Source organism: Pongo pygmaeus, chromosome 1, assembly GCF_028885625.2.
Source record: "Pongo pygmaeus isolate AG05252 chromosome 1, NHGRI_mPonPyg2-v2.0_pri, whole genome shotgun sequence".
Classification (NCBI taxonomy): domain Eukaryota; kingdom Metazoa; phylum Chordata; class Mammalia; order Primates; family Hominidae; genus Pongo; species Pongo pygmaeus.
In genome coordinates, this window is record NC_072373.2 from 181,978,914 (window position 1) to 181,996,868 (window position 17,955).

The 17,955-nt window shown below is 44.3% G+C and overlaps 1 protein-coding gene across 2 annotated transcripts in view; it reads left to right on the plus strand.

Moving 5' to 3' along the window:
- Positions 1 to 15,893, plus strand: part of AGBL4 (AGBL carboxypeptidase 4) — a 1,536,119-nt gene extending 1,520,226 nt beyond the window's left edge. For both annotated transcript variants that reach the window (XM_054488559.1, XM_054488570.1), the window contains exons 12-13: positions 8,983 to 9,079; positions 14,464 to 15,893. In XM_054488559.1, the coding sequence (XP_054344534.1) occupies positions 8,983 to 9,079; positions 14,464 to 14,584 (218 nt within the window). In that variant the 3' untranslated portion in view covers positions 14,585 to 15,893. The remainder of the gene's footprint in view (positions 1 to 8,982; positions 9,080 to 14,463) is intronic.
- Positions 15,894 to 17,955: the final 2,062 nt, after the last annotated feature.

Below are 17,955 nucleotides of genomic sequence, written 5' to 3' on the forward strand. Positions count from 1 at the left end.
GCCCACAACTAGGGGGAAAGGAGAAGTGGGTTATTGTGTCTGAGAAGTGGGGTAGAGCTCAGCACCCTTCAGTGCAGTCAGGCCAGCTGAGCTTGCTGAGGGTTCTAGAAGAGCTGCAGGGAGTGAGAAGTGTGGAGAAAGCTTCAGAGATGAGTCCACAAGGGGAGGAGCACGACAGGGAAGGGAGGCCGCAGGCCAGGCGGGAGGATGTGTGTGAGACTTGTCTCCGCCGAAGCTGCTCTGGGAGGTGAAGAGGACCTGGACCTGGAGACAGAAAACAGCCATTACCACGAAAGAGGTGTTCCTGACCCCATGAGGGAGGATTTGTCCCTGAGGTTGATTATTATCCCCAGTTTGGGATTGGGCTGGATTTAGCAAGAGCCTAATTTTGAAAGGACTGGTCAGGGCTGTGTTTCAGATGAGGAGGATTAACTCCGCTTCAGTGCTGGGCAGTGCTTTCACCTGCCCCAAGCCCATCCCCACCCCACCTTCTCAAGGAGGCCTCTCTGAGCACTCTACTTAATGCTGCGATCTTCTCCTTGGCCCCAGCACTCCCCTTACCCTACTCTTTATCTTTACTCCATAGCACTTACCACGTTCCAGCATTCTATATAATTTACACGTGTATTATTAGGTCTACAGCTTGTTTCCCATAGCTAGAATTTAAACTCCATAAAGACAGAGGTCTTTGCCAGTTTTGTTCACTGTATATCCCAAGTGTCTAAAATAACTTGGCACATAGTCAGTTCTCCATAAATATTTGTGAATGAAAGAATGCGGATGGGATTTCTCATAAGCTTATTGTATTGAGGGCTTTGCTTGAATATACCATGTTAACTGAAAAAGGACTCGAGAGACTACATTTACCCACAGAGAAGTTAGGCCCAGTGAAGGGAAATGGCCCAAGGTCACATGGCTAGTTAATGATGAAAACCACGTTGGTCTCTTGATTCCCACTTGTGTGCACACTCAAGGCCCCAGATCTGAGGCCCTGAGACAGGAGAATGGATGATCCTTCAGTTACTGCCATTCTCCTAAAGCCCTTGGGACACCCTGAGAGCAGGGAGGAAGAGGTGGAGACCTGAGCAGAATGGAACACACTGCACAGTCAGCAAGAATTTGTGGCATGAATAATCCCAAAGAGCTGAAAATTCAGAAACAATTCCCATTTTCTGATTTTTTCCCATTTCTGATTCAGAACCTGGATACTTAATGTCTCATAGCTCAAACCCAACATGCTCTGAACTGACCTCCTAATCTCTCCCCTGCCACATTCTTTCATATGCCAGATCAGGGCACCCCATCGACCCAGCTGCTAAAGCCAAAGATGAAGGAGTCATCCTTCACTCCTTCCTCTCCTTTGGGCCCCACATCCAACCTGGCAGCAGGTCCTGTTGGCTCTTCCCAAAAATACATCTTCCCATCTCTACTGCCCCTGTACAGCCGGGGCCTCCCTTGTCTTCCCCTGGACCTTTGCAGTCGTCCCTAGCTACTCTGCCTGCTTCCACTCTTGCCTTCTCTTTTAGTGCAGCAGTGACCTTTGGAAATAAAAATGAGACCATGTCATTTTCCTGCTTCAAACTCTTCAGTAGCCTCCCGTTCACCAAGAAAGTCCAAACTCCTTAAGGTGGCCAAGAGGTCTTGGTGATCTAGCCCTTGCCTATCGCCCTCCGCCAGCCCTCTTCCAGTTTCCGTCTCTCACCCGAGCACCCTTCCCAGACACCCTTCCCTCTTCTTAGGTACCGCTGCAGTCACTGCTCACTCTCAGTTCACTTCCCTGCCTCAGAGAGGACTTCCCATGCCTGCATTATCTGCAGGTACAGACTCTGTGCATTTTCTTCATAGTATATATCAATTGCAATTATGTGTGTGTGTGTGTGTGTTTGTTTGTTTTACTACCTCGCTATTTGTCTCTGCTTCTAGACTTAAGAACCATTGTCTTGGTTTTGTCTTCTTTTGTTTTTAACCATAGTATACCCTGAGCCTTCCAAAAAACCTGAACATAATAAACATAGTAGATGATCATTAAATATACACTGAGTAAATTTATATTTACAGATACAACCCATATATGTTCATTGGCTTTTATTGCCTACAGAATAGAAGTTTAAGTTTCTTAACTTGGCATTCAAAGCCTTCACTCACTTGTCTCTAGCCTAATATTTCAGCGTCACCTTCCACTCTACACGGTTAGCTACATGGGCCCTCGGACCCTTTTCTGTGTTATTTCAGGTCATGTGCCTGGCCACACTCCGTTTCTCTGCTGATACTTGTCTTTCTCTTCCTCCCGCTTTAAGACCGGTCTTTGTCCTTCAAATCTTTGTTATATGTGCACCTCCATGAAGCCTTTCACAATTCCTCCATTTGGAATTCAGTCTCCTTCCACACATCTACAGAATTTTGTGTTTGAATTTATGATTACACTCAAGAAAGGAAACAACATATGCACGCTGTTAGAAGACACTGAAGTTCATATGCTACCTTTGTTACATTCAAGCCACGAGACTGAATTAGTTATGTAAACTCTCTGGTTTTCAATTTCCTCATCCGTGAAATATATGTAGAATTGTACTTTGACTCTGCAGGGCTTTGGTGAGGATTGGTGATAGTAACTACACTGTAGGCATTGCGGAGTAAACTCTAAAAAAAATAGTTCCTGCTTTTGTGAAGATGACAGTGCAACAGCCTCCCAGGTAATAATAGTTAACCGGAACATGTCAGTTTCCTTCTCTAGGCTATGAAGTGTATTTGTCTAATTTTCCTTTAACCCCAATCCCTGTCCTCTTCATAGCAGTATATACATGGGAGGAGCCCAACAAACATTTGAATGGATGCATGAAGGAATGAGTGAATGAATGAGAATGAACAGTAAATATTCAAACCTTCATTACCTTTTGAAGGACCCCATTAAATAGGAGGCTGGGGCTACTTACACCCACCCTTTATTTCAAAAGAGCTCTGTATAGAAGTCATGGAATTAGTCCAAGTTTTGGACAATCCCAGCTGAATTCTCCTGGTTTATTGCTTTGAGTGTCTTGATTCCATCTTCCCCATGTGGCTGGCTATACCCTGCCATTTTTGAGAAACAGATCAATGACCTACATAGGAACCTGAAAATGATGAGATTTTTAACCTACAGACCATCTTGAGATTTTTGTTCATAATGAATAGTTGGGAGTTTTCACCCCCAATTTTTTATCTCTTAATTCTACAATACAATGAAAAGCATTCCAGCCAAGAGAATTATTGCCTCTTCTTGCCTGGATTTTAAATCTTTGTTCAAAGACAGCTTGTTTTAATTGAAAATGTTCAATCAATCCCTCCTCTCCTCCTGCCCATGACCTATTTCTTGACTCAAGCAGGGCCATTGCAGTAAATAATCTGGAGTGAGGCTTTCAGGGTTAGGGAATATGTAATAGGGTTGGAGGGGGAAGGGAAAGAGAGTTGTCCCAGACAATGCCCATCTTTAAAACACTGGCTTTTAAACAGATCCTGTCCAAAATGATCAACACCTTACAGTGGCATGTTTTACTGGAACAGCCCATCTCCTTTCCCTTGCAGAGTTCAAGAGGATTGATTTACAAGGCTACCTCCTACAGTTGCTTTAAGTCTGGCTCTCAGTATGGAATGGTGAGAAAGGGATCAGGCTTATCTCTTCCTCATTCATTCATTCATCCAACCCCTATGTTATTCATCAACTAGGTGCAGTCACACTCTTCATCCCAACAATGCTGTGAGCAGGAAACTGCAACTCAGGGAAATGAAATGGCTCGTGCAAGGTCACACAGTGTTCTAGTTCTCTAGTTCTACATTAGAAAATCTCCCCAAAACTTAGTGGCTTAAAACAATAGCTATTTTCCTATGTTCTCTGTGGGTCAGAAATTTGAGGAGGCCTCAGCCGAGTGGTTCTAGCTTGAATAGTGGTGTGTTGCAGTCAGACAATGGCTGGAGATGGAACAGTAGAGTGCTGGAGGAGCTGTAGGCTGGCTGGGAATGTCTCTCTTCTCTTTTTCTGTAGTCTCAGGGTCTCAGGGTCTCAGGGTCTCAGGGCAGTCAGACTGCTCACATGGAGGCTCAGGATTCCAGCTTGAGAATTTCAGCAAGCAAGTACAAGTTACTTCACCTTTTCTGGCCTCGCCTCAGAAATCCCACTATTTCACTTCTCTCACTTCTGCCGTTTTTTTGGTTACAAACAAGTCCCAAGCCCACCCAAATTCAAGGGAAGAGTATACTACTCAGTGGAAGGAGTGGCAAGGTCATGTACTACAATAACATGTGAGATTGGAGATATTGTTGCAGGCATCTTTGGAAAATACGATCTGCCATACACAGCATGTGGCAGAGCCAGGATTTGGATTAAATACATCTGCCTCCAAAATGTTTGCTGCAATCTTTTAGCTCAATCCACAGGAACCTCTGCTTTCCTCTGTGCCCTGTAGCTCTTACTGCTGGTGCACACAACCACCATTTGGTTTCCTCCAGCCAACTGGAGACTGGCTGGGTGAAAGCTGAGTGAGACTGCCTCCAGAGTCTGCTGCTCAGAGACATCATGCCCAGTGCCAGCTTGTGAACTTTTTAAACAAGAGGACAGAGAAGGTCAGTCACATCCAGAAGAAGAAAGCAGGTGGCAGCCCCAGAGCCCAGCGAGCCTGCAGTACATTTCACTGTCATAAACAACTTGTCTGGTGTTTTTCCTTCTCCCATCAGGCACTGGCCTGGGATGACTCAGGCTTTGACAGAAAAGTTCCCTTCAAATCAGGAAATGGGCCAGGATAGTGGAAAGCTCATGGTTCTGGAGTCAAACCTGCCTGGGTTTGAGTCCTGACAGTGCCATTACCAGTTATGTGGCCTTGGACAAACTCCTTAACCTCCCGTAGCAAAAAAAGAGATAAAATAGCCTTCATTACTGGATTGTTTTGAAAATTAAAATGCACTTGTAGGCAAAGCAGCCAGTGCAGTGCCTGGCACATATTAAGTGCTCCGTAAATGCTAGGTTCCATGTCCTAGGCCATGTCCAACCCCAGCCTGGGGACTTCTTGAAGAAGGTACTGAGAACTCACTTGCCTATTTCTCAAACACTTGTCCATCTCCGTGGTCCTGGATGGAGTAATGGCCCAGGAGACCTGGCCCAGCCCCAGACAGCACTGAAGGAAGGCCTGTGGCAACTGCCCAACAATCCTGCAAATGCAAGCAACTGCATCTTTTCTTCCCACTCCACTTTGTCCTTTCCACTATGACCTACCAAGACCCCTCCCACCAAACACTCCTCTCACACAAGCCCTGACACACTGGAGGCTTCCATATATGCTTGTTGGATGGATGGATGGATGGATAGATGGATGGATGGATGGATGGATGGATGGATGGTTGGATGGATGGATGGATGGATGGTAAATCATTTCTGCACTGTTGCTCACTCTGTGTCTTCTCCCCGAAATGCCCCTTCAGTTGTCCAGCCTTTATAGCCCAGCTGAGAATGGTCCTTCTCCACTGATCCCCTAGGACCAACCCCAGGTTCCTCCTCCTCTACATATTACCCTGCATGCCCCCCTCACCTACTCCCGAGTCAGGGGTATGAGTATTGTTTCTCAGTAGGTGGAGAGTAACCTACCACGTATTAGGCAAGAGAGACACAGAAGTGAATATGGAATGGTGCAGGTGCTGAAGAGGTAGTTTGGGAAGGTAGATAAATACGTGCAGCCAGAGTACTCACTTTCAATCCCAGCTCTTCATTAGGTGCCCAACATTTGGGGAAATCACTTACCTTCTCTGAACAGCGGGAATAATATACCTACTTCATTGGGTTATTGTGAGAATTGTATGAGTCAATATACATGAGGCACTTAAAAGATTGCCCAGCACCAAAGACTTCATGACTGAAACACCAAAAGCAATGGCAACAAAAGCCAAAATTGACAAATGGGATCTAATTAAACTAAAGAACTTCTGCACAGCAAAAGAAACTACCATCAGAGTGAACAGACAACCTACAGAATGGAAGAAAATTTTTGCAATCTCTCCATCTGACAAAGGACTAATATCCAGAATCTACAAGGAACTTAAACAAATTTACAAGACAAAAAACAACCCTATCAAAAAGTGAGCAAAGGATATGAACAGACACTTCTCAAAAGGAGAAATTTATGCAGCCGACAAACATATGAAAAAAAGCTCATCATCGCTGGTCATTAGATAAATGAAAATCAAAACCACAATGAGATACCATCTCACGCCAGTTAGAATGGCAATCATTAAAAAGTCAGGAAACAACAGATGCTGGAGAGGATGTGAAGAAATAGGAACGCTTTTACACTGTTGGTAGGAGTGTAAATTACTTCGACCATTGTGGCAATTCCTCAAGGATCTAGAACTAGAAATACCATTTAATCCAGCAATCGCATTACTGGGTATATACCCAAAGGATTATGAATCATTCTACTATAAAGACACATGCACACGTATGTTTACTGTAGCACTATTCACAATAGAAAAGACTTGGAACCAACCCAAATGCCCATCAATGATAGAATGGATAAAGAAAATGTGGCACATATACACCATGGAATATTATGCAGCCATAAAAAAGAATGAGTTCATGTGCTTTGCAGGGACATGGATGAAGCTGGAAACCATCATTCGCTGCAAACTAACACAGGAACAGAAAACCAAACACCGTATGTTCTCACTCTTAAGTGGAAGTTTAACTATGAGAACATATGGACACAGCGAGGGGAACAACACACACTGGGGCCAGTCAGGGGGTTGGGGGCTGGGGGAGGGATAGCATTAGGAGAAATACCTAATGTAGATGACGGGTTGATGGCTGCAGCAAACCACCATGACACGTGTATACCTATGTAACAAACCTGCACATTCTGCACATGTATCCCAGAACTTAAAGTATATATATAAAAAAGATTGCCTAGCACATATTAAACATTATGTAAGTATTAGCTATTATTTATTTATTTTATTTATTTATTTTTTTTTGGAGCTGGAGTTTCACTCTTGTTGCCCAGGCTGGAGTGCAATGGTGCAATCCTGGCTCACTGCAACCTCCATCTCCTGGGTCCAAGCGAGCCTCCTGCCTCAGCCTCCCCAGTAGCTGGGGTTACAGGCATGCGCCCCAAAGCCCAGCTAATTTTGTGTTTAGTAGAGATGGGGTTTTGCCATGTTGGTCAAGCTGGTCTCAAACTCCTTACTCAGGTGATCCACCCACTTCAGCCTCCCAAAGTGCTGAGATTATAGGCATGAGCCACTGCATCCAGCCAGCTATTATTTATTAATTCAACAAATATATATTTCATACTTATAGTCAGATGAGTATGTGGATATTTAGGTGATGAATAAGACAGATATGACCTCCGCCTCATAGAGCTTGCAGGCTAGAAGGGGCTGCTGAAAAGGAGAGACAGGTAAAATACAGTATGATTAGCACTCTGGTTGGTGAAGGCCAGGAAGAAGAGGTTGTGGGAAAACCTAGGAGAGACCCTATCCCAGCAAGGGCAGCCAAGGAAGACTTATCCAGTAGAATGACAACTGAATTGAGTTCTTGAAGCTGAGAAGGAGTGGGTCCTGGAAGGCATGTGAAGGGAGGAAGAGTGATCTAGAAAGATGGCATGTATGGGCACAGGCCTGGAGGCAGAAGCAGCTCAGTGTTTCTGGAATGTGAAGGGCAAGGGGAGTAGGTGGGAGGTAGTAAGCATAATGTTGAGAAAATAATCAGGGACCTGACTATGAACAGTACTGTAAATCATGCTCAGAGATTTGGACTTTGAAGGTAACTGAGAACCACTGAAGTGTTTTACTCAGCTGAGTGAGTGTTGCATTGCAGAATCCCCCGGCTGCACCGTAGAAAATGGACCAGAGGGGAGCAATTCTGTGGCAGGGAAACTAGTTAGGACAGGGTGACAGCAATCTAGGAGAAAGATGATGCTGGTCTATTCTAGGGGGATGGAAAGAAATGAAAACATTCAAGATATGGGAGGTGTCTTGGAGAAGGGTTAGTGACAGCTTGGCTGTTCAGAGCCAAGAGATGAGGGAGAAGCAATGGCTAAGGATTAAGCTGAGTAAACACATAATTCCCATGCTGTGAGATGAGTGATAAGTGCTTTGAATGAAGCCAGTTCAGGAGTCATGAAAGTGTGGGGCAAGGGCACCAGTCACAGTTCTGGGAAGAGAGGAGAAGAATATCCTGGAGGGCTGTAATAAAGAGATATCACCTTATTAGAGAAGCAAGGGGTATGAATTAGCCAAGGAGAAGGCAGGAGTGGGTAGGGAGGTACTTCAGCAGAGGAAATAACATGTATGAAGCCCAGAGATGTGAGCTATAATGCACAGAGAAGATATTCTGTTGTTGAATAATGATGGTTGTACTCATTCACATTAAGGTGTTAATGGTCAATATGAAATTGGCCGTTCCCCAAGAAGTTTGTGCTTTTACAGCCACAAATCTTTACCAGAAAGATTCATTTTCAGAGGAATTTCAAGGTGCAGTGGGAACACTATTTAGGGTTACAGGGTTTTACCATTGTGCCTGAGGTTACTAAAGTGGATGACTGAGCCCTAAGGGTCAAGCAGCCCTGGTCTGTATACAACAAATGTCTCTTGCCCTTGGGGTTTTTGCTTACCTGGCTCCATCCTGAGCCACCTGAGGCTAGACCAGAGCAGTCCAGTGATTTCCAAAGGGCTGTACCCTGAAAGCTATGAGCACAGGCTTTCAGGGTACAGTTTTCCCAGTTTTGTGACCTTAGGCAACTTACTTCACTTCTGTGCACCTCAGTTTTCTTATCTATAAAATTGGGATAATAATAGTGATTACCATTTAAGGTTTTTCAAGGATCAAAAAAGAGCACATACAAAAAGCTTAGAACAATGAGTGGTGTAACTGTTTGTATTACTGTTATTATTTTTATTAGTAGTCCTCTTTTCACTCTGTCTCAATCTCTTTTCGAAGTTGCTCCTTAACCCACACACCTGCAGATATGAAGCTGGGGCGGAACGTGGCAAGAACCTTTTTGGACTATTATCGGCTGAACCCCATGGTTGAAAAGGTGGCAATTCCCATGCCGAGACTGCGGTAAGTGGCAGAGCAGAGTGGTTTGGGCTTGAGTTCTGCTCCACTGGCTGTATTCAGGGACAACTTCCCTTAGCCTCTTGCTGACACTCAGCATCCCATCTGTGCAGCAGGAAAGATAATCCTGGCCCTGCCACAGAGATTTTATGGGGCAGAAGAGCATATTTCCTGAGCATAAAGAAAGTGTCGTTAAGGGGTCAGACAGTGAGGGCATGGCCACATTTCGGGTTCTAACTTGGGAATCCACAGGGATGGGGCTTGCTGGGGAGCTCGGCTCAGTCATTGTTCTAAATTTGGGTGTTTCTATGTGCTACCTCTCCTGATACCTCATCCTCTGGGGTTCCTATATGAACTTCTCTGATCCTTCGGTTTCCTCATCTATAAAGTGAGGACAGCAGTCCTTACATACATGATTATTATGAGATATGTGTTAAAGCACCCAGCACAGTGCTGTCAGTACATGATAGTGTCCTTCCCTCAAGATGTAAAGATTTGGGCTGGAGAGGACACACCCTTGAGAAGTTCTACCTTGGGTCCTCTTCTGGGGCCAACTTGCAGGGCCACTGAGGAGAGAAGGTCAGGAGGTGAGCCTCCATCTTGTCTAAGGACTTGGCCAGAGCCTGAAGCACTTCCGTGACCACTGGCTGTGAACCCAGCTAGCATGAGAACAGTGACGTCACATGGCATATGGAATGTGCTGGCCCTGCCCTACCTCTTAGACTCATGTCCCACTCCCTCAGTGGTCCATCCTACTTGAAGGACATGACAATGCCCAACTCCCAGCCCCTGCCAGACCATTCTTTCCACTGACCTTTGCCATGACCTTGCTCATGTATGTGGGTGCCTCAGGGCCTTTGCACTGATGCACCTTCCTCCCTACCCTGTTATTAATAAAAACAATGTAAATCACCATTATTTATTGTACAGAGTACTTTGTGTACATTGTATTATTTATTCCTCATAGACATTATATTTCCCATCTTACAAATGAGGAAAAGGAGACTCAGAAAGATGATGAGAAGGTCTGAGATGACTGAGGTCAAAGAGTTTTTGGGAGAGCCAGCATTTCATCCTAGGCTTTTATGATTTGAAAGCTGAATTGAAGTCTAGCTAAGGTTCACCTCAAGTAGAAGTCCATCAGCATGGGTTCAAATTCTGTCTCGGACTCATGTGAATTATAGGGTCTTAGGCAAGTTTCTTGGCCTCTTGAAGCTTTTTTCTACTTAACTATAAATGGGGATAATAACAACAATCTCTAAATATGGTTTTGTAGAATGGATACAAGCTTAGTACAGTGCCTAGTAGCTAGTAGATGCTCAACAAATGTTTTCACGTCCTCCAGTTTCTGGGTTGCAGTCCCAGATTTCCAACCAACTCATCAAGGCCTAGGGCAAGTCTTTGACTTATTTGTTTGGGTGATGTTTCAGGGCCTATGTTCCACAATGCTATGAGTCATACATCTCTTAGCCCCATGTCATAGAGTCTTCATGACAAGGTATTCTGATACCCTGTCCCAGATTGTTTCTAAATCATCTAGGGTCTTTGTGCCCCACCACCATGGCATATTAGAAACTCTTGCAGGAGAATCACGTCTATTTCTTGTGCCCCTGAAGTGCCTGTCCTGCATTGTGCATACGTGCATATATACATTCATTAATTCACTCAGGAAAAGCAACACTTTATGCCAGACCCCTGACAGGAGGGAAGTGCTGGGATGAGTGGCTGATTAAAGCATGACCCCTGCCTCTGAGGAGCTCACATCTGAAGGAAAATGCTCAGTTCATTCTTAGAAGTCATTCTTGAATGGTTAAAGTTCTTAAACATTTAAAGCTTTATAAAACTCAAAAGAATTCTTAGAATCTCATTTACAAGTTAATTTGGGGATTGTCTCTTTCAGGTCCTCTGCCTAAATAAAATTATCTTGATATTTAATCATTTTTTTCTTGCATGTTGCATTGTCATATACCAATGAAATGGTGCTGACACTCAGGGAGACCTTAGTGATCCTCTAGACTCTCTTCATGATACAGATGAGGACATGGGGACTTAGGGAGCAGAAGGAGCTGGTCAGAGTCATATGGTCAGAGCCAGGACTAGAGCACAGGCCCTCACCCTGCAGTGCAGTGTGTTCAGTGTCTACCAGTGAAGAGTTCATGGAGATGGGAGAGGATGGAACCCCAACACGGATCTAAAGGACATAGGGGAGATCTCAGGGCCCTGAGTTTAACTGTTCATGGCACTTCCTTGCCTTGAGCTTTGGAGCCCTCTTCAGAAAAGATCTAGAGAGCTCCTTCCTCATGAGTTCAGAGTTTTGAGGACTTGAGCTAAATGCACCCACCTTTAAATTAAGAAAAAACTTAATAACGTCCTCCCTATGCACACACCTCTGCCTCATCAAACTGTGAGCACCACTTAGCTCTAGATTGGTCAGTAATCCTTTAAAAATGAGTTCCCAGGAGGATACAAGACTCTGAGCTCTAATTTGGGATTTAAATACTTCCCCTTTTTTGTATTATTTTCCACCCAAGCATCAAATAGCTTAAGTGAAAGAGCAGTCTGGCTTTAAAGGAAAATTACATGTTTTGACTCAAAACTAATCTTTGTTTTCTCCCATCTCCATGGATAATTACAATATGTCACTTTCTGCTCACACGCTGGCAGAAGCCTGCCAGCATCACTGGATACTGGGCCACCCTTCAGATAGGGTCCCTCGGGAGGGGCAGCAATGTGGGCACAAGAGCTCAGGTTCAGGGGCATGACGTTGATGACCAAAGATGAGGTCCCACATTTTGTTTAGCGCACAGTGGTACAGTCGCAAGCCCAAAATGCTCCAGCAAAGGGGACAAAATCAGACAGGAAGAAGGAACAGGGCAGGTGTGCTTCTGTAGGTAAACAGAGCATGAGTGTGGCCTCTGAGCAAGAGGTGGACTCAGACTCAGTCACAGGCTGGGAGGGCTGGCTCCGCGGTGAGGTTATGATGTGTGTATATGTGTGTAAGGGGGCTTATCAGCTCCTCAACACACTGGAGCCCACTACGTGCCAGTCCTTGTGCCAACTGCTAGAGGATTATAAATAGCCCCTGCCCATTGTGTGCTCAGATTTATGGAGGATAAAGGCAAGCACAAATGCAAAGATAACAAACAATAATGAAAAGTGTATTAAGTACTCAACTATGTATCCGATTATGCCTTCTCTTAAAAACCTCCTATGGCTCCCCATTACCTTTAGGGTAATGTTTCAACTCTTCTTGTTATTCAAGACCTTGGCCTACATTTTAAACTTCATTTATTGCTTTCTACCAACCCTCCACCCCTGTGAGCACCCTGTCCATCCCACCTGATTTCTGTCACCTCGTACCCTATGCTTCAGCCTGAACAAGTTAGCTGTTTTCTTGCCTCCATGTCTTTGTACATCCTTTTTCCTCTTGCTGGAATGAGCCCCCTTTCTGCTTGTAGATGGTGAGCTCATAATTATCATTCAAAATTCAGTCCAACTATCACAACCTCTGTTTCCTTGTCCATGTTCTCCGCCTGAGACAGAGCTGCTTCCTCTCTGCTGGGCTCCTGTGTTTTGTACATACCTCTAGCATGGTATGTCCTGTGGTGTATTGTCATGGCTTCTATGCATGTCTGGCTTCTCTGCTAGCTTCGGTGTCCTCAGTCTTAGTTACTTCTGTATCCTTAGTGCATGGTGCAGGGCTTAGCATAGATTAAATTCTAAATAATCCGTGACTGTTACTGAGCTGTGATAGAACTGAAGAAGCCCCCAAAATTATTGACTTCAACCCCTTCACACTAAAGAAAAGAAAAGTGACACCCAAGCAGAAGTTCATCGCCTACCGAATCTGGCAAGTATTTTGTAGCTGGCAGGCATATACCAAGAAAACTTCAGAGAGGAAGTGGCATTTGAACTTGGCTTTAACAGACATATGGAATTTTGATTGATGAAATAGAAAGGGGATAGAGGGTATTCCATGTTGGGGAATTGAGTAGAGAACAGCCAGAAGCAGGACCTAACAAGACACATTCCATGGCAATGACAAGGCCAGAATGTTTAGAGTAAATGATATGGTAAAGATAAAACAGAAAGTTCATTTCTAGTCATCAAATACTCCTCAAGCACCTACTCCACACCAGACCTGCACTTGGCTCAGGAATTATAAAGAGAAAGCATACACATCAAACTTATTGTCTCATGAGAGAAAGAGATGAGCAAAGAACCACCTAGAAAACGGCAGGCTGAGGAGCAATGAGATGTACAAAGTGCTACAAAGGCCTAGGGATGGGGGAGGCTTATTTTCTAGGAGGTTGTCTTCCCAAAGGAGGTGAGGCTAGAGAGGTAGGGAAGGAAACAGCTTCTGCAGAAGCCTAAAGGTATGGGATGTTTTGCCTTCCAGTGGCTCCTTGCTCTCTCGTATCCCCATCTTCGGTCGATGGCTTTTTTGCCTTCATAGCCCACCCTCCCTAAGTCCTTCTGCACATTCACAGTCCTCTCTAGCCTCTGCACAACTTATCCCCTTGCCACCATCCCCCCATGGCTGCCCCAGCTATGACCAAATCTGAGCTTGCCTCTTCTTTTTCCCCATAAAAACATACTTACGTCCTATGCTCCATTTAGGTGTTAAAAACAATATCCTTCAATGAGAGATGAATAGCACCTTGTAATTTACAAAGCTCTTCCTCAACCTCCATTTACCAGAGCCTTAGAGGCAGGAAGGACATGAACTTTTCTCCTATTTTAGAAATAAATAAATAGAAGTCCAGAGAAGGTAAGGAACTGCTTCAAGATCACATTGCCCATAAGTAACATTCCATACATGTGCTCCAGGGTGTTAATGGGTACTGATGTCTAGCTGTATCTCACCTATTCTGGCAGCCTTGTTATGTTAGCAAGGCTCTTCAATGAATGTGGATTTTCAGGCAGCGAGGCTTCCTGGTGGAGGGAGTGGTATGTTAGGGCAAGGTGTCCCTTTATGTGCTGCCACCTATTCTGTCTTTACTTTATTCATGACTCGTCAACAGTAAAGAAAAATGGGTGTGCCAAGGTCAGAGCTTGATGAGTTACAAAAGCTACTTCTTCAATCTGAATTCAAACTTAGTTCAAGAGATTCTCATATTTATGACACTAACCACTTCCTGACACATATTATAGTTATTGTTTTGTGTAGTTATTTTATGCAATTATCTCCTCTCCTAAGCTATAAGCAACTTGAAGACAGTATCAATGTCTGCTCATCTTTGTCACCTTTAGTGTCTGTGGGAAGAAGAGTAGGTTACTGTTCCTGGGAGGTTACAGTCCAGTGGGGAAGATAGACATGCACACAAATGATTTCATCACAGTGTGTATATGTGCTGTCTTCTCTCTTTCTGTTATCTCCCCCTTTGCAGGAAAGAAAAATCCCCTCCTTACAAGCACCCACTCCTGCGGGGCCCAGCCGGCAACTACCCCAACGGCAAAGGGGACAAGAAGAGCTCAGTGAACCACAAAGACCCTTCAACCCCTTTTTAAAGACACGGAGTCCTGGGAGGTCTTATGGGGACAGGAGCATTCATTTTCTGCTGGGGAATGAAATTAAGCGCTCTTCTCTAGCTTCCAAGGATTTGTGGATTAATGCATAGGCTAGTGAAAGGGAAGGGATACCATGAGAAACTTCATCATTGATTTTCCCTTTTTCCAATGGAAAATCAATTGTAAGCCTTCAGCTCAAAAAGCTCAGGAACAAAATAGGAGACTGGAACCAGGTGAGCACAGATGCTATTTTCTACAACACAGAGATCTTCCAAGATGAGGAAAACCTACACATCCCTTTTAAGAGATTTGACACATATCAGGTCAGTTCTTTCAAAGCCACTTTACATTTTTAAGTTTTACAGTTACTGCAGATGGTTACCTTTTAAATAGGCTTGGTTGTTTACAGCTTTAGAAATGCAGTGTTTGTATTTTCTGATCCAAAACAACAGCAACAACACATGCAACCCAAGGGCAAATGCATCCTAGGGAACAATGGGACAGAATTTTTGAAATCACGGTGGACTTAAATATATGGTCACTGTGTCTAAGCTGCATGCTTCCTGATTCCCTCAAACCCCAGCAAGCAGATTTAGAAAACTGTTCTGAGAGCTGTTTCCCAATTTCCTGGGTAGTTTAATTAAAATTTTTGCTCTAAAGACAAAAAGCACTGGTCACTCATTTTAAGAGGTTTATTATGGTTAAGGTCTCCAGATCCCAGGTGACAGGGATTAAGCCTGGTCCCTGAAGATGTGGGCATTGCTAATCTGCAATGAGGAAAGGGTGATTGCCAGGCAAGGAAGATGCAAAAGACAGAAGGATGCACCCTGAGGCAGGGAGGAATGATAAAATAAAACAGTAGTAGCAATTCCCAAGGTGTGGCAAGCTAAATATTGTGCATTTTTGTGAAGAGTAAAGTGCCTTTGTATGATGAATGGGTCCAGGGGAGTCTGCTGCCTTCCTGTCTGTGGAAACAGCAGGCTGAGTCACCATTGACAGACTGCTAATTAAAATGACCTCCTGGAAATGAGGATTAGAAGACAGGGAGAGGCAGGGAGGCTCCAGGGAGGAAAAGCCCTTAGCACAGAGCTCCACTAAAGCATTTTTTTGTTTGTTTGTTTGTTTGGGTTGGAGATTATTGAAGTTTGCTACAAAAATCAAAAGAAAAACTTGTTCTCCTTTGCATGCTAGTTTTCAGAAATGATAACAAAGAGCCATATGTTGATTGGCTACAAATGTCATGTTGTATATACAGCTTCTCCCCTGGGTTCGTTTTGCCCAGAGGAACACAAATAAAGTGTTGTGTGCAGCTCTTCTGTTCCTCTGAGCATTCTTGGCACCTTTCCCTTTCGGTCTCCCACTGCTCAAGAACCAACAGGGAAACCCCAAAACTGGTATAACCCTGACTTTGAGGTCAGGGACTTTGTTATCAAAATAAGGGACAACAGTCAAGTCTTGATTTCCAGCAGTTCCTCCGTCAAAGTCCTGGGAAGTTTAATTGACTGCAACCAGCTTGGCATGCACCAAGAGTGTATCAGCCTTTTGGAAATGATAGCATCATTTTAGATAGCATGAAAAGAGGCAGATTGCATAAGATGAAAGAGACAATAGTCTGGATCCATGTTTCCTTGGCCGGGTCACTTCCATAATGTGATCACATATTGGCCCATATATTTAAAACTACATTGATTAATTGGATCATAGACTACACAAACAGCAGGTATAATGATTATTTAACAGCAAAAACTTGGAGCCAGGCAACTTTGGGTTCTAATTCTGCATTCAAACCCTACTTCTATTTCTTTAAAACTGTGTGATCTTAGGCAAGTTATTTAACATCTCTAGATCTTAGTTTCCTCACCTGAAAGATGGTCATAGTAATATCTACCTTGTTATAATAGTTATGAAAGTTTAATGAACTTAGGTGTGGAAAATGTAGGCAAAAATATTTATGTGCTCACTAAATGGTAGCTGTGATCATTTGGAATATGACTAGGAAAGTGAGGTGTCTGCAAATCCTTCCCCATTAGAAAGGAATGAGGAGACTGGAGCAGTTTATTGTTTAAAATAAAAAATAGGCTGGGTGCAGTGACTCACATCTTTAATACCAACCCTTTGGAAGGCCGACGCAGGTGGATTACCTGAGGTCAGGAGTTCGAGACCAGCCTGGCCAACGTGGTGAAACTCCGTCTCTACTAAAAATACAAAAATTAGCCGGGCGTGGTGGCACACGCCTGTAATCCCAGCTACTCGGGAGGCTGAGGCAGGAGAATTGCTTGAACCTGGGAGGCGAAGGTTGCAGTGAGCCAATGAGCCGTGATCATGCCACCGCACTCCAACCTGGGTGACAGAGTGAGACTCTGGCTTAAATACATACATACATACATACATACATACATACATACATACATACATACATAATAAGAGGGAGTGGGAATAGGAAAGAAAGATCACAGTCTCCAAAAAGCTAAACAGACATCACTGGACAAAAGAAGCAAACTTGTTCTGTGCTGACCAGAGGTAATAACCAAATCCAGGGAGTAAGTCTCAGTAAGACAGATTTCTGCTCAGGATGAGGAAAACTTTCTAGTGAATTGAATTGCCAACCACTGGATGGGTTCCTTTGGAAGACCATGAACTCCCCCATCACCACAGGTGTGCAAGAAGAGTCTGAATGAACATCTGTCTGGGAGGAAATAGAGGGGACTCCCTCTCTAGGGGGATGCTGGGTTGGAAGCTGAATGCTCCGAAGCATCACCTCATGTCATTTCTCTGGACTGAAATGACATGGGACAGGATGTTACATTTCTGGATGTCAGCAAATGGAGTGTACAGTATAGTACTTAATGCTAGACACAGTGATATTAACTGTCTCTGAATTACAGCATATGGACTCTGATAAAATTTCCCATTCCTTGAGAGAGAGAGAGAGAGAAAAAAAAAAAAAAAGCTGGCTATAAGGCAGCCTGTAGGAGGGTGTGTTTGCAAGATGACTGTCTGCTTTTCCACATTGGCAGAGCAGAAAAAAAGGGCTGGGCAAGAGACCAGGGGTTGTCAGCAGCCCTTTGTGTGGTCTTGGCCTGCTTAGCTTCTCCTTAGCTTTCTTGGACAAGGTTATACCTATGACCTCAATCTAGAGGGGAAAGGTTTTCAGCACTGAGATGGAGGACAGCACCAAGAGGTGTACAACCAGCCAGAGGCTATTAGCCCACCTGGCTCCAGCAGGGGGCGCGCCAGCCTATCTTCTTGTCCAGCCAGGTCTGTCTCAGATTAGAGCCACAGGTGGGTGGAGCTGGCCACCAAACCAGTGTTCTGTGCATTTCCAAGGAGACAGACAACTATGCAAAAAGTAGGGGTGAGAAGGAGAGGGA